General features: G+C 44.9%; 1 protein-coding gene across 6 annotated transcripts in view; it reads right to left on the bottom strand.

Annotated features, from left to right (window-relative positions):
• The window catches only part of LOC127583294 (kazrin-like), a 469,156-nt gene that overhangs the window by 218,770 nt on the left and 232,834 nt on the right, over positions 1 to 17,552 (bottom strand). For all 6 annotated transcript variants that reach the window (XM_052039121.1, XM_052039120.1, XM_052039122.1 and 3 more), the window contains one exon: positions 14,322 to 14,366. In XM_052039121.1, the coding sequence (XP_051895081.1) occupies positions 14,322 to 14,366 (45 nt within the window). The remainder of the gene's footprint in view (positions 1 to 14,321; positions 14,367 to 17,552) is intronic.

The raw sequence follows: 17,552 nt of genomic DNA, 5'->3' as shown, positions 1-17,552 counted from the left end.
CATGCAATGGATTCCAGGCCATAACTGCACTGCATTAAATGGATTTTCCTCACATCCCCCTTTCCATAAAATTGTGCATTCTGGTCCTTAAACCATCTCACTCTTGGGAATAGCTTCACTGTATTAACCCTTTCTAAACCCATCCGGATCTCATATTCCTCTATTAAATCCCCTCTCAACCATCTATGCTTGCTTCAAGGATAACAAACTCAGCTTCTCCAGTCAAAACTTAGAATTGTATGGCCTCTTGGTAAAACTCTTCTGTGGGACTTTTATACCCTTCCTCAAGTGCAGCACTCAGAACATACATGATCCTTCAGCTGAGGTTCAATGTGACCTCCCTGTTTTTGTACTCCATGCTTCTATTTATGATTCTCAGGCCTCTACGTTCTTTACCAACCACTCTGTCAACATGCTCTGTTACTTGCAATGGATTCCAGTGACGTTGCATGTAAGAACGGTCTCCTATAAACTCTGAACACCATTAAAGTATTATAAAGTGGTTTATTGTGTCACTAATGCAACCTGGACAGGTGCAAATCCAAGTAATACAGTATGGACGTGCATGGACTATGGTGATTGCTGTGCATTATCTGCACTACACAGTGTGATGGTGCACACACCACAGTAGGCAAGAGAGTTTCTGCATCTTCCAAAGACCAATTACTAACTGGTCTTTGGAAGATGCATAATTTTCTATTCATTCACACCACAAGAGAGAGTCCCTGGGCAGCTGCTGTTTTCAGTGGTGATTAGTTACCACCCTTCATTATGAAGTTGCTAATGTTCAGATGTCTGGGAATGTCAGTTTTCTTCCTTGTCTTTGAGTTTGGTGCCAATTAGAAGTCTTCAGTTTCAGGAGCTCCTAATCTCTTCTTAGAATACGGAGTTTAAGGCTGATTTGACCCAACTGCAATTTGAAGAACAGCTCTACTGCAGTAATGTGCTGTGGCTACACATTACTTCCAACTTGGACTGCCTGAACAAAGAGAGCCTCCTCACCACCACTACTGCCCCACACAAGTCAACCAACACTCTGCCTAAATCTGAGTGGTTGTTCCTCCTGCTCTATTCTTCCACAACAATACTGGAGAGAAGCATAGAGGGAGAGCGACTCTGTTCTACCCATGTTTGACTTATTCTGCAATGGGAGGGGTATTTCCTCAGTCAGTGAGCCTAGAATTAACATTGCAAGGAACAAGCCCAGGCCTAATAACCTCCCAATCAGCAATATTTATAAAGGTTAAATAAACTATTAACGTCAAACTCTCACATTGGCTTCTACCTACAATCACTGGGTGTACCTGCAGCCTGTGTGATTGGTTCATTTCACACATCATCCCCATTGGTCAGCTTTGTTTTAAACTGGTCGGCATTTGCTGGTTTTCCCAGTTGACATGTAACTAGAATCTTAGGTGAACTAAACTTTGAATCCACAACAAAAGCCTTGACATCCACACTAAGCTGGATTGGATGGAGTTCTCTGTGGCTCACTCCAAGTTGCTGTGGCAGCATAGGGAGAGCTCCCATTTAACACAAGGCTCTATGTGGCATGTTGGGGGTGCCTAAAGAGGCCAGCATAGAACGAGATAGAATCTGTTCTACCCATGTTATACTTGTCCTACAAACACTTGATGCCTGAAATGGGAGGGGAATTTTCTAGCACTGATGTTCCTCAATCAATGAACCTAGCCTTAGCATTGAAAAGGTCAAAAATCAGGCCTAATATCGTCCTAAAGAACATATTCTTTAGTGCTCCCCTTACCCGTGTCCACCAGCAGAGGAAATACACCAAAATCACTCAGTCCAAACATCTCCTCACTCCATAGAGGCAGGACTAGGGGGCTGAGTCAGTTGCTTTGGTTACTGTGGGGCCAACATGTGACCACAGTGATGACATAATCAATCTTCAGCCCAAGCACATGCTTCACGATATTTGTGAGCCACAGTGGCAACCCTTTATAAAGGGAAAAGGCAAGGCAAAAGAAACTACTTTAACCCAATCACTCCTTCCTTTCCTCAGAGATGCTGACCCTTACTGGGGTGTAGCAGCAACTGTCCTTGGGCATGAAAAATACTCAGTCAACAATATGTAGCTGTGGGCTATTCAACTGCAGAGGCAACAGAGCAGTTCACCCAATGTCCAGCAGGGGCCTTTGAACAGTGAGTCACGGATTCAGATTCAGTTAATGTCATATAAACTAGGGTGCAATGAAATTCCTTACTCACATGAACTCACAGAATAAACAGTATACATGGTAATAATAAATACAGCAATGAGCACAAAGACAATGGAACAGTGCAAAGTATAGTTAAGGGGCAGGAAAATGATCTGTCCCCACCCAGAGACTCGGGGACAACCTGGAGTCCTAACCTTTCCAGAATGATGGATTTATCCATTTGTACTCAGTTTATTTTCTCTGGTGCACACCGTCAGAGGGATATTCCTCAAAAATGGGAACATTCCCTTCAACCAAAGTTGTACAAATCCAGAAGGGAGCACGGCATCCCAGGCAAGTGCAGAATAACAGCTGAGAAATTCTGCAGCGCCTTTTAAAGGGCTCTGAAGGGTCATCTTGCCAACAATGGTTCTGGTACTGAGTCCACTGCAGCAAACTTCGGCAGGGCTGTGTTTCAAGGGGAGGGGTACTACTGACCATCTGACCTGCGAGGCAGCAGCTTTGCTTGCTGTGTCACTGTGGTGCAGCTGGGTAGAACTGCTGCTTCACAGCTCCAGCAGCCTGGGTTTGATCCTGACCTCGGGTGCTGTCAGTGTGGAGTTTGCACACTCTCTCTGTGACCATGTGGGCTTCCTCCCAGTGCTCCAGTTTCCTCCCACATCCCAAAGATGTGCATGGGTTAATTGGCTGCTGTAAATTGCCCCTAGTCTGAAGGTGAGTAGTAGAGTCCGGTAGGGAGTTGATGGGAATGTGAGGAGAATTTAAAAAATGTTATTAGTGTAGGATTAGTGTCAACGGGTCCTTGATGGTCAGCATGGATTTAGTGGGCTGAAGGGCCCCTTCCCATCTTGGGTGACCCTGTGAGGTCAGAGGGTTGGTGGGGGTCTGGGAAGCTTGAGGAATGCCCAGAGATTGAGGCTGGGGGGAATAAAGTAGGAGGGGGCAATGGTGGGTTCAGGAGCTTAAGAATAATTCAAGGGGCGCACATGGAACAGACTGAGATCTGTCCAGAAGGCCCTCATTAAATCGTCAAGCTCAGTGACATTGTTGTTGTTCCAGGAGTGACAAGCAATGGTCACTTCTTATAACAACGTGACCTAGTTCCCCAGCTGGTTATGTGGCACACCAGCTACAGGGAGCATTGAGGCATTTAAAATTCTAACAAGGAGCATTGCACAGGGAACGTTAGAGTTGCACAGTACCGAAACAGGCCCCTTGGCCCACTGAGACTGTGCCAACCATCAACTATCCAGTTACACCATCTTACAATATTCCCATTTATTCTCTGCACATTCCCATCAACAGCGCCCCCCCACCCCCATTCTACCACTCACCCGGACACTAGGGGCAGCTTACGTTGGCCAACTAACCTACCAACCTGCACATCTTTGGCACATGGGAGGAAACCGGAGCACCCAGAGGAAACCCACACGGTCACTGGGAGAACAGACAACCTTCACACAGGCAGCACCTGAGGTCAGGATCAAACCAGAGTCACTGAAACGATGAGGCAGTGGCTTCACCAGCCGTTCCGCTGGTTCCCTGTGTGTGACTGATGTGGAAATCGCATCACTGGTTCAAGGGTGACTTATGTGCAGGAGGAGGAGCCCAGTCCAATATCCAGACTCGTGCAATCCAGAATTGGCTGCAATTTTCTTCCAACAAGCACTGCAAGAAACAGGGCCCTGCAACTGAATTCTGAGGCTACCGTCCTCCATACAAAGAGTAGTAACAACGTTTCAGTAACAGGGAGCTCCATTTACTAGTTCAGGTAATTAGATAAACATCTCCTGCTAGAACTAGGAAGTCACTCGAATGCTGGAAATTAATCAATCGCAGGTATGAATCATTACACCATTCACCAGTCTGAGAAATAATTAGGATTTGACATTTCAGCAGCAACTTATGAGAATCACTAACGTGCTCACACAACCCAACAGTCAAGAGGAGTGCAGAATCAATGGGGTGATTTATTGGTTCCTCTGTGGAATAGAAAGAAAGCACTACCTACACAGCACCTATTGATTACTACTGTGCATCACCAGACTTTTCTATTAACTCTTCCAGGGCTTTGGATTCACCCATCAGGTGTAAACAAATTAGGGGGAGCACCGATGCAAAAGGCCAAAGTGATAGGTTTCGCCAGGGAACTTTTAAATACCAAAATGCTCCTTGTGGCTGGTGTGCCTTTTAACCAGCAGGGAAACCAGTGCAGAATCACAGGAAGGATCCATTTTATTTTTGATCCATGTGGTTCCCAATGAAAATACAAATAACAGTTTACTGTCCCAGGATGCAGAGCAGTACTGTTATCAAATGCAGTTGTGATAGTTAAGGCAAGTGACCACACGCTTGGTCAAAGGGAGAGAATTAAAGCAGGCAGAGTTCAGGTGGGAATTCCAGAGCTTTGGTCCTGGCTATTGAACTAATAGCAAACATGACTTGATTTGTTGCAGATGAAAATACTTCAGTTTCAGGCAATTTACAAGCAGTATCTTGGGATCCTGGTGACTATTCAAACTCTGAGCTGGGTTACAACCAAAATTCTGGCCATCACCAAGACTGTCAGCAAGGAAGCATAGATATTATGGCTGGGAAAGTCCGAACTAATATGTCTCTCCCAATACCTCGCAATATTCCCTCCTTTTCCAAAGTGAGTATCTACCCCACTGCTAACGCCACACTGTCAGCTAATGATTTAAGGGGTGAGGGGAAGCTTATGGCAGAACTTAGCAAAGGGTCTATTTTAGATCAAAAAGTTAACTTAAACAGTCTTTAAATGGGGACTCTGAAGAACAAGGAGTAATATTGGACTATTAACTCTTCCTTTGGAGTCACTTGTCAGGTATAAACAAATTAGGGGAAGCACTGACGCAAGCGACCAAGGTGACAGGGGCTTCAAGCACTGAGCCCAAGGAGTTGTTGTGCAGTTCTGCTCACCACACTATGGGAAGGATGTGGTTAAGCTAGAGGGGGCGCAGAAATGATTCACAAGGATGTTACCTGGATTAGAGGGCTTGAGTTATCAAGAAAGATTGGGTAGACTATCCAACGAAGCGGAGGAGGCTGAGTGGCGACATGATAGAGATATAAAATTATGAGAGGCATAGATAGGGTCATAGCCAGTGTCCATTTCCCCATGTTAGGGGTGCCAGAAATGGAGGGCACAGGTGCCTAGGTTTATGGTGAGAGGGAGGAGGTTTAAAGGGGATCTGAGGGGTAATTTTTTTTCTACATAAAGAGTAGTTAGTAACTGGAATGAGCTATCAGAGGTGGTGTTGGAGGCAGGAGCAGTAACAACTTTTAAGAGGGATCCTGACATCTACTGAATGAGCAGGGCATAGAGGGATATGGAGTTAATGCAGGCAAGTGGGATTAGTTTAGAGGCATGATGCAGTGGGATGATCCTATGCTGTACAACTCGATGACTCTGAACATAACTGCAGCATTTCCCACTGAACACCATCCCATTGTGACAATCTCCCCCAATCCTCAAACCTGTCTGTCTCCATTTGCCGACATTCTATTTAATACCATCTGCCAAAGTTAGCCTTTTGACAAAGCATGTTGTGAAAGAAAAAAAAATTCATTTATGTAGCACCTTTCATGACCTTAGGATGTTCTAAGGTGCAAACTTGTTTATCAAATACCTTTAGAAAATCCATATAAATCATGCTTCTATATTTGTTTTATCTATTGCCTCTGTTAGTTCTTCAGAGAACTTTTTCCGATATACTTGACTGATGTCCAGTTCCAGTCTGCTGCTAATCCTCAGCCATGCCTTTATCAGGTTCAACCACTCTAACTCTTGACCCAAGTTCCACCCTAATCCAACTTAACTGGTTCCTTTAGAACCAGTGTCCCAGTTGACCGCTATTGGCTTTCCAACCCACAACAAGTGAAGTAGGAACACCATGTCTTTTTCCATCCTCCATTTTTGCAATTTCTTCTAGCACTGGGTACCAGTACAGCCCTTCTTCCTCCAAGCTCTTTTGCACGTCCATTCCACTCTATTGTGGTGGAACCTTCCACCGATCTCTTTAAACTGGCCCAATTTGACTGATTCTAAGACACCACGGCCAAGAAAGTGCAACAGTGCCTCTACTTCCTCAGGAGGCTAAAGAAATTTGGCATGTGCCCTTTGACCCTCACCATCTATCCAGATGCATCATGGCTTGATATGGCAACTGCTCTGTCTGAAACCGTAAGAAACTGCAGAGTTGTGAACACAGCCCAACACATCACAGAAACCAGCCTCCCCTCCATGGTCTCCGTCTACACTTCTCGCTGCCTTGGTAAAGCAGCCGACATAATCAAAGACCCCACCTACCCTGGACATTCTCTCTTCTCTCCCCACCGCACCTCCCCCCACCCACCCATCGGGCAGAAGATACAAAAGTCTGAAAGCACGTGGCACCAAGCTCAAGGGCAGCTTCTATCCCGCTGTTATAAGACTATTGAACGGTCACCTAGTATGATAAGGTATCTTTATTAGTCACATGTACATCTAAACACACAGTGAAATGCATCTTTTGCGTAGAGTGTTCTGGGGGCAGCCCACAAGTGTCGCCACGCTTCCGGCGCCAACATAGCATGCCCACAACTTCCTAACCTCTTTGGAATGTGGGAAGAAACCCGAGCACCCAGAGAAAACCCAAGGGGAGAACGTACACTTGACCTCACAATCTACTTTGTTACGGTCTTGCACCTCACGGACTGCCTGCACTGCACTTTCTCTGAAACTGTAACACTATATTCTGCATTCTGTAATTGTTTTCCCTTGTACTACCTCAATGCACTAATATGATGAAATGATCTGTACGGATGGCATGCAAAACAAAGTTTTTCACTGTACCTCAGTACATGGGACAATCATAAACCAATTTACCATCTTCTCTTCTATCTACACCAAGGTACTTCCTGGTAGGAATTACAAGATAACAATCAGGACACTCCAGTGAGCTTCTGAGCAAGTGCTCTACTACTGGAGGAGGCACATTGTCAATAAGATATTAAATTGAGGTCTTACTTGTCCTCTCCATCGATGCAAGTGACCCTGTTGAGTCATTTCAACCAATGTCACTAAAGCACCAGCACATCATTGCTTGTGGGAACTTGCTGTGTGTAAACTGGCTGTTGCAACAAAATTACTCCATCATCTGCAAAGTGTTTGCATCTACTCATCCTAGAATGATAGATGAGTTAAAGTCAGAATAAAGCTATGGGTTGGGCACAGGACTGGTGAGTGAGGCACGCGGATGTGTATTCTGTAGAATTACTTCATCTTTCACTCACAGGAACTTTTCCTTGAAAAAGCTCCCGTGAATGAGAGATGACGCAATTCCATTTGTCACAGTGCACCGTGAACATTTGGCAAGAGGGGAATTCTTTACATCTACACTTTCTCTCAGCAAACACAGGCTGATTCTCTGTCTCTCTCCCTTCCCACTCTCTTTGCTTACTTTGACAACTTTGTTCTGAATTCTCAACATTTAGTCATCATTTGTACAAAACTGTGAGAGCCTGTCTGCGCCCCCAGCACCAAGATAGTCAACATGACATATTGAGATTCCACTGGGAAACATCAAAGCATCCGTCATTTGGTTGAGGCAGATGATCCATTCTGTCCTGTCACACAGAAGTGCCCATAACAGGAGCGCCGGGAATATGGAGAGATTCCTGCCTGCATGTGACTGAGATTAAACTGCAAATAGATGAAGCTTCTCCAGATCAAAAATCAAGCATACTTTCACCAAAACAGAACAACAGGACAAGGAATGAAAATAAATCACCTTTGAGTAATCAACACAGCCAGATTTCCATGGCACAGCATACTTCAAACAACATTGATCTGATGTAGGTTACCACGAGTGCTGGCTGTCCTCCAGTATCTTGTTCAGGTAGGCATTCCTTATGAGCAAAGCAGAGACTGTTGCCCACACACTGTACTTGTTGGGAAGGATGGGGGAGTGGGAATTGTAGAGGATGGTCACTGGACTGCAATCATAGCGGGAACCCAAGCTGCCTTTCATTTTCTCAGGAGTCTGTGTGCTAAAGCTGTCACTGATGTAGCAGTAGTAAACTGAGGGTCAACCTTGTGCTAAAATTGTGCATTGCAATCGGACTTCAAGCACTGAGCCTAATGGGCTGCCTCTCTCCATCAGCACCTCTTTCAAATGTTCACTTCTTCACGATGCCTTTAGATTCTTGTTCAACCTCTAAGCAACTAGGTGTTCTTATTGTCGATTCTGTCAGCCTTTTTTAGTTCACTTGTACCGAGTTGAGTTGTAACACATCATCTGTGGTGCAAACTAAGATGAGCTAACCCAAGTGTGAACTGAGATAAATGATACAATTTGGAGGCACATCAACACATTACCCACAAGATGTTAGGGGACATTGGTGGTTTCAGAGATTATTTTAGCTTCTTTCAGGCAGCTTTGATTAGGATGTGCCATTTACTGACTGACTTGTATGCACCTGTGTATCTAAGTATGCTAGTGAGAGTAGCAGTTTTGAGGAAGCCTAATCCCCATTGGCATTAAGCACAGGTATAGCTGTTTCATCAAAATACCAGGTGACCTTTACTTAGCAACCCAGGGTCACCACAGTCCAAGTGGCTGACTCACTCCTTTGTGCAGAAAGTTTTTACACAGAAGGGTTGGAGAATTTCTGCTGCAGCTGCACCCTCTATTGCCCTGGAGAACCTCAATCAAACACAGCAGGAGTGCCACTAGTCATTGGCTGCTTTATGGGATGGCTGCCCACTGTCTGCTGAATGGGAAGCTACACCAAACACAGGGGCACAGGGGAAGGGGATTCTGAGTGCAGGATTCACAGATGCAGCTGGGGTGGTGAAGGGGCTGGGGCAGTGAGCAAAACAGGCCGAGAAACAAATGGAAACACAAGGGACGTGGGAGAAAGCAGAGGAAGAGACAGACAGAAGGGAGAGAGAGGGGAAGTAGACAGGCGGGGGGGGGGGGAACAGAGAGAGAGCGCAAGGCTGACAGAATTGACAATAAGAACACAGAGATTGAACAAGAATATAAAAGCATCGTGAAGAAGTGAACATTTGAAAGAGGTGCTGATGGAGAGAGGCAGCCCATTAGGCTCAGTGCTTGAAGTCACAATGCACAATTTTAGCACAAGGTTGACCCTCAGTTTACTACTGTTACATCAGTGACAGCTTTAGCACACAGACTCCTGAGAAAATGAAAGACTTCTGGGCTTGGTGGCTGCGAAATGGAAGGCACAGAGAAAACCAAATCAGTTTCTACAACACACACTCTGGCAGTGATATGCAAACCACAACTATTAAAGAACCACACATCAACTACAAAAATGAAAGGACATCAAACACATTACATGCTGACACAGAGACTCCAGTCTCCTCAAACAGCTCAGAGCTCATTTCTGTATGCCCAGTCTTTACAGCAGGGCCCCTGTTCTACGATTGAAAGGCCCATCATGAACAAATGATGCCATTACAAGACACTCCACTTAGTTATCCCTCGTTAACTGTTTTTTCGCAAGGTTTTCCTAAAATTCTTGGGACACAGGATGACAGACATAAGATAAAAAAGCAGGAGAAGACCACAAGGCCGCTTCCTGCTGACAACATCATTCAATAAGACCATGGCTTTTCCTCGGCACCAATCTTATATCCCTCAATTCTCTTAATATCTCTTTCTTGAATGTACTCAGAGATGAAGCCTCCACAGCCCTCTTGGGTAGAGAACTCACAAGGCTCACTAAATTCTTGGTGAAAATAATTTTTTCTCAAATCTCCCCTAAATGGCTGATTCCTTTTGTTTTTGAGATCATGACCTCCGGTTCTAGAAACCCAGCCAAAGGAAATGCATCCTCCCTGTCAGGCCTTGAAAGAAGTTTGTACTTTTCAATAAGATCATCTTTCACTCTTTCAAACTTAAGATAGCATAGACCTAGTCTGCTTAACCTCTCCTCAAATACTTAACCTACCACCCTAAGAACCAATCAAGTGAACCTTTCCTGCACTCCCTTAATCACAAGTATATCCTTCCTCAAGTAAGGAGACCAGACCTGCACATATTATTACAAACGCTCACCACAGAATGAGTCCAGATAAAGTAGATGTCTACACTTATGCTCAAAACTTGCAATGAAGGTCAACGTCCTACTTGCCTTTCCAATTACTTGCTATATGGCACATTAACCTTCAGTGATACATGCACAAGGATATCAAAGTCCCTCTGAACACCCGCACCTTTCAAAGTTATACTGTTTAAAGAATGTTTTCATTTTGTCCTCCTAAAATGGATGACCACACCTTTTTCTGCATTATACTCTATCAGCCATGACCCTATTCATTCACTTAGCCTGTCTATATCTCCCTGAAGTCTCCCTATGCTCTTCTCAGAGACCACACTGCCATCCAGCTTTGTATCATCAGCACACTTGGGTATGATTTCAGGCTAATGCAATTCCTTTATCCATATCATTGATACCCCAGCTGAGGCCCCAGACCCAATCCCCATAGTACCCCACAAACCACAGCCTCCCATCTCAAAAATGACCTGTTTATTCCCACTGTTTTCTGATTCCCGACCAATCTGGTTTTACCTCCAATTCTACTCAGTATACTTTCATTTAATAAACTCTTATATGACACTATATTGAAGGCATTGTGTGGGTGGCATATTGGTGCAACTGGTAGAGCTGCTGCCTCACAGCTCCAGTATCCTGGGTTCAATCCTGACCTCTGCCTGTGTGGAGTTTGCACGTTCTCCCTGTGACCGTGTGGATTTTGCCCTGGTCCTCTGGTTTCCTCCATATTCCAAAGACGTGCGGGTTGGTAGGTTAATTGGCCACTGTAAATTGCCCTTAGTGTGCAGGTGGGTAGTGGAATTGAAGGGAATGTAGGGAGAATAGGCTACAGGGAAAATTAGTGGGGAATCGAATTGGCCTGTGAGCTGACATAGACTCAAAGGACTGAATGGCCTACTTCTATGCTGTAAGTAAATATGAGAAGTCTAAATATACCAAAACACTGGTTCACCCTCACAGATTTATCAAGCATGATATTCCCTCACAAATCCATGGTCATTCTGCCCAAATCTATTATTAATTTTTGAGGGCCTGTTACCAATTGTAGCGTTTTTCCTGCGGCTGAGGTCAGGCGATCCGGTCTGTGGTTTCCCATTTTCTCTCTCTCCTTTTATAAATAGTGGGGTTACATTTGCTCTCTTCCAACCTGTGGAAACTACTCTACATCCACAATCTTCACAGCCACCTTGCTCAAAACCCTAGGATACGGGTTGTCAGACCTTTGGCGACTTGTTGCTTTTCACTGCCATTACTTTCTCCAGTATTTTTTTAAAATCATTTTAATTTCTTTGAGCTCCTCATTCACACTAAGCCTGTAGTTCTCCACTATTTCCAGCAGGTTTTAGAGTCATAGAGTCATACAACATACCCTTCAGCCAATCAAGTCCCACCTATTCTAATCCCATTGGGCCACAGCCCACTATACCTTGGTGATTCAAATGAATCTGTTTTCTCCCATGGAGACAGGCCCAAAATATTTGCTCAATTTCTCTGCCAGATATTCCTCAAAAATAATTGTGTCTCAGACTTAAGGGATTCACATTAACTTCAGTTAGTCTTCCTTTCTACATCTCTATATAAACTTCTACCCTCTAGTCCTCACTGGACTGCTTATTTATCCTACTTTCCCCTTCTTTATTGATGCCTTGGTCCTTTGCCAAGTTTGGAAATTTTCTGATCTTCAGGCTTACTGTTCTTTTTGGCAACATGCAAGCCTTTTCCTTTCATCTAATACTACCTCCAGCTTCTCTTAATAACAGTGGTTGAATTACCTTTTCCATTCTTTTTGCCTTAAAAAATGCAATATTTGCCTTGCACACTTTGCATTAATTCTTTAAATGTTAGCTGTTGCTTGTTTACAATCTTATCTTTTACTGTAGTTCCCCAATCTACTATAGCCCACTCACACCTCTCATCTTTGTCACTGGCTTTATTCAAATTTAAGACTATTCAGATTAAACTAAATCATTTTCAATCCTCATAAAAAAGTTATCGTATTATGATCACCGTTCATTGAAGATTCCTTAACTACAAGAATATCAATTTGCCCTTTCTCATTGCACAATATTAGACAGACCAAATTCTGAAAGGAGTGCCATTAGATGAGCTGGGGAATGGGGTGCCAGAGGTGGAGGGAAGAGTCATTAATATAACTGGGAAACAATTGGCCCAATGAGCCAGAGGATTTCTTTTCACCTGCCTCACTGGTGCAATGGGATCAGTCCACCTACCCAGCTTTGAAACTGGTCAGGATAACGAGAAATAGGAGCATTTGGATACCCCAAAGGAAGGGGCCGGAATCAGGAACTGGACTGTGATGAAAACCCATCACTCAGTTTTGTTGAAAATGCCGCAAGATCTTTTGATACAAGAGATCAATGGGTCAGCAGCAGCAAGCACAGCAGGTAGGCACAACAGCTCCCTCATTGGTTTAATTTGATGCTCCCTGTTGTCAGAGAGATATCAGATTGTTTAAGAATTGTTGCCTGTGCCAAGTTTGCCCCTAGTAGCTTTGGACTTGAAAAGAAGGACTGAATATTTCATTATCACTGCCCAGTGTACAATGAATGTAAAGGAGCAGAGCAGAACACAGATGCTCCAATTACAAGTTTAGACCATGGCTGGGATCTTTCTCTGAGCAGAGTTACAGCAGGAGAGTTGGATTGTCCCTTTAAATCTGCACCAACTCCTGCTTGGTGTTGAACATACCGGCGAGTTCCCCCAACATATAGCAAACATCCAGATATGCAGCAGGAAACTGTAAAGAGGCAGATGTTTCTCAAAGAGGGCAAACTTCACACCATCGACTTTGCTCAACGTGTCCACGTACCCATTGATGGCCCGGAATAGTCAGAGAGGAGGTGACTGTAACACCCTCTCCCTTCACTGGAGAACCTTTGTCTCTATTTAATGTCACATTACCCAACGTGGGAAATGATGGAAAGCAAGAAGAAATTGTTCAGAGAGCCTCGGACATCCTGAAGGGATGGCACTGACTCGGGCTGCTGTGACTCGAAGACGTGGGACTGGTTAGAAGCCCCACAAGTAAACATGATATCTGTGGAGAAGCTTACTGAAGGTCTGACTTGTGGTCTGTGACTTGCTAACCACAGCCATTCCAGTGTAGAATCTATGAAAGCTTGGATCCTTTCCAGTTAATGGGAGATATTAGATGGGCCAAATGGCCTTCACAAGATGTGCAGATACTTGTCTGCTCCCCCAGTAAGGTGCAATCTGGTCCATGATGCAAAGGAGGCGTGGGTCCTCTCATCAAGGGGATGGGGTACAAAAAAAGAGCAACAGAGTGCTGCTGCCTCACAGCTCCAGTGACCCCGGTTCCATCCTGACCTCCACTGCTCTCTGTCTGGTTTTCTCATTCTCGCCATGACCAGGGTATCTCCCTGGATGCACCACTTTCCTCCCACTTACCAACGACGTGCCGGTGAGTAGGTTAATTGGCTGCTGTAAGTTACCCAAAGCGTGTAGATGGGTGGCAGGAGAAACAGGATTGAGTTGATGTGCTTGTGAGAGGGTGTGGATTACAGGGAAATCAGGGAAGTGGAATGGATGGGATTGCTCTGGGAGCCAACTTGGTTAGACTCGATGGGCTGAATGGCCTCTATGTTGCTAGAAAAATACGAAAATAGATATATTTTTAAAAATGGGGAAAAAAGTGTGGTGCTGGGAAGATGGTGGTGGATGAAATTTGGTGAAATTCAGAGAGTTGCAACTGGCCAAGAGCTACACCTCAGAGGACAGGCCAGCGTCCAGTTCATGACTAGCTGAGGAGGACATGAAACATAGAAGAAAACAAAATCATATTCCTAGCAAGAGGAGAACGGGAACATCACAGTGCTGGTCCTGCATAAATCTCCTCTAATATAAAAAAGGACACAAGGAACAGCAGGTAACAAGTCACAGGTGCATGGAAATCTGGGAGGGAATAAGATAAATCACCTGACACAGCCCTCACTACAGGGAGTCAGATACAAAGCAAATCCAACCAGTACAACCTGCTTTGCACCAGGAAACTCACTGGCAAAGAACTGAACGTACCTGTCACATGATGCTGCAGCTCGTCAGATCGCACGTCACAGTCATCTGCAACAGAAAAACAAACCCATTAACAACGTCGCTCACAAAATACAAAGCCTGCATGGAAATGAACAACAGTATTGGGTTTCGTTCCCACAGCTGTGAAAGCAGAAATTTTTTAAAAATTCTTTTTAAAAAATTTATACAGCACGGTAACAGGCCCTTCCGGCCCAACGAGTCAGCGCCGCCCAAGTACACCCACGTTAACCTACGAGAGCAGATTCACAAACATACACACACAAGCACACACAAAAGGCTGACCATTTACAGCAGATACCCCACACTAGATGATACGGCAGTGCAGTGCTGCTCACAGATCAGTGAGCGAATGGAGACTCTGAGGCATCAAGATATAGTCAAGTCTCAGGCTGTCCTTCGTCTGTGCATTTTTCTCTGGAAATGTTGCGTTTGTTGATAGCACTTTAACTGGGCTTAAAGCTCTTTGGTTGTGGGGATGGGAACAGTTTACAAGTGGTGCTTCACACCGGCCCCTTCTGCAAAAAGTGGGGGAACTACTTCCTAAGTGGCTGCAATGTTTCCCACTGGTGTACTCCACAAACCCATGCTTCAGGGTTACACAGGTATCCATTGGCTGGACAACCCAGGTCTGGGTGCCATGTCCATCCCTTGCCACAGCTCCCTGAATCACCTCACTCCCCTCAGTCTCTCCCTTCTTTTTTTTCCATATATTACACCACTATATTTTACCAATCGCTGGAATGGATTCTACCTCTGCTCTCACATCCCACAAAGCATTCCAAATCCTAATAACCCTGCGCAGAAAAAAACCCTTTTCTTTTACTATTTGCAATCATAAATTTATTTTAAATTCTTATTGGGTCAGGGGCAAAGATTCCACGCCTCATTTACGACATTTAATCAGTGTCAGGAGTTAGCAATAAGGCAGTAGGAAGTAGAAATGTTGTACTCTTGTATAGAGAGCCAGGGGCTGACAGGTTCACTCTACCAGATATGTGAAGAATTGACTGCTTCCAGTCAGAACTGAATTTGGGATTTTGCAACTGGCTTCAACGTCCTGGATTAAAGAAAGGAGGAAGAAAAAAAGGGTTTGAAATCCTTATCCCTATCTCAAGACCCCTGCCACAGGGAAAAGAATGTGTGTGCAACTCCTGCAAGTCAACTGCAGGACTGGAAGGGAAACAAAGAAGCTGGTGGGATTATGGGCGGGTGTGGTGGTGGTGGAGAAAGGAGAAAAGAAGAGGAGAGATATGCAGGCTTGCCTTTTAGACAAGCCAAGATAATTAAGGAGCAAGTTGGATTGCTCACAAACCGACAGACTCGTGTCTGAATTCCGAGCCCCACACTCCCAGGCTCTGCAAATGGCTCTCTCCCAGGCACACCATGGGTTCCAAGGTACTGCAGTTCATTTTACAGAAATTACTTTTCTTACAAAGAAAGTTATGTGCAGAATTGATAAATGATATGTTCCAATGAAATGCACTTCGTGGTTCAAAAACTTCCCAATTCAATAAGTATTTCGCTTCAATAAACTGGACCGTATTGCAAAATTTTACAGCTCTGGTTACCGAGATATGCCTCAGGCATTTTTAAAAAGCTGCAGCTTTGTGGCAACGTGCTGATGCTGTACAGTGACTCCATTAAGCTGTCCCAAGACAAAAGCAGTTGAGAGATGAGATGCATTTGACCCTTGAATCATGGCTACTTCGTTGGAAGTGAGGCTCCAATGAACATTACAACTTGAAGACTGACCCATATTATGCTCTTCGTCCACTCACCTTCCTCAGTCCTGTCGGTGAACTCTGGCAAGGATTCACTGCTGTGGCAAAGTGGTCAATGGGAGCTCTTCACAACACAAACTCATTCATATTACAGGATGTGGTCATCACCAGCAAGGCCAGCATTTATTGCCCATCCCTAACTGCCCTTGAGAAGGTGGTGGCGATCTTTCTGAAGGTACTCCCACAGTGCTGTGAGGGAGCAGATCCAGGATTTAGATCCACACTGATGAAGGCCAGTCAATATATTTCCAAAACAGGATGGTGTGAGACAGTGGGGAACCTGCAGGTGGTGGTGCTCCCATGCCCCCACGCCCCCACAACCTTCTTCTTTCTTGGTCATGGAGGTCATGGGTTTGGGAGTTGCTGAGAGAGTAGCTTGGACAAGTAACTGCATTTCATTTTGTAGATGGTACCTGGGTGATCTCTTACAATTACAAATGAGTGATTGATGATCGGTGTGGACTCAATGGGCTGAAGGGCCTGTTTCTGTGCTGTCTCTCTCTATGACCAACAGAAAAGCCTGGAGCTAGACACTGCACCTCTCCCACCAGCGTCTGTGCTGCATTGTTTTGCCCTGACCTTGGTAAAAGCTGCCTTCCTATACTGCAGCTTCCAAGTTGGTGACCCCACCTCCCCCAACCCTTCTGGCAGCGACACCAAATGAAGGAAATATATAAAAATTTCAGTACCGGTGGATTCTTCAGGGTCACAAAGGCAGAAAGGGAAAGGTTGAACCGTACATTGCCCACCCTATCCTGCCCTCTCATTTGTGAGTCCATATGGTGAGTGTTAGCTGGCTACAGGCATCCTGCTGAGCCAAGCAGGGCTCTCATCTGATCACAAAACATATATATTTCATTGGATGATCGTGCCTAGGAATCAATGAACCCACGTGCTCAGTATCCCACTCACAGGTGTGCTCACCCACTGACCAATTTGGGAGCACATTACAAGGATAATAATGAACTGAACTATCACCCACACCTCTACTCTGCTGAATCCAATTTAAACATGAAAGTATTCCTCAATTGTCTGGATTTTAATAAATCCAGGAGCACAAGAATTCAAATTCTGCCAGCTTCTACCTGAGGAAGATCAGCTCACAGCCCCCCCCCCCCCTCACTTCCATCCAGCCCAGCTCTACTGAGTGTTGTTCCACAAGGTTCCAGCAATCTTCCATGTTCTCAGTCGATGTTTAAATGAATGTGTTCTGTGGCACTTAGCGCATTTGTGGTGCCACAGTTCAGGACACGCTACTTGAGCAGTGTCTGCCTTTCACTGGCCTCCAACAAACTGGCAGAATGTAGAACTACTAAAGGAGAGTGAAGACATAGACCGTAGGATAACTTCCAGGAACTAGTTGCCTCAGTGCACAATTTACAAACTGTAAGCATCAGCCACAACATGGCACTTCACAAGCCAACCATGGATA

The sequence above is a fragment of the Pristis pectinata genome, chromosome 26 (assembly GCF_009764475.1).
Source record: "Pristis pectinata isolate sPriPec2 chromosome 26, sPriPec2.1.pri, whole genome shotgun sequence".
NCBI classification, from domain to species: Eukaryota; Metazoa; Chordata; class Chondrichthyes; order Rhinopristiformes; family Pristidae; genus Pristis; species Pristis pectinata.
Note: the sequence above shows the minus strand (reverse complement) of the source record. Positions and strands in the feature narration are given on the sequence as shown.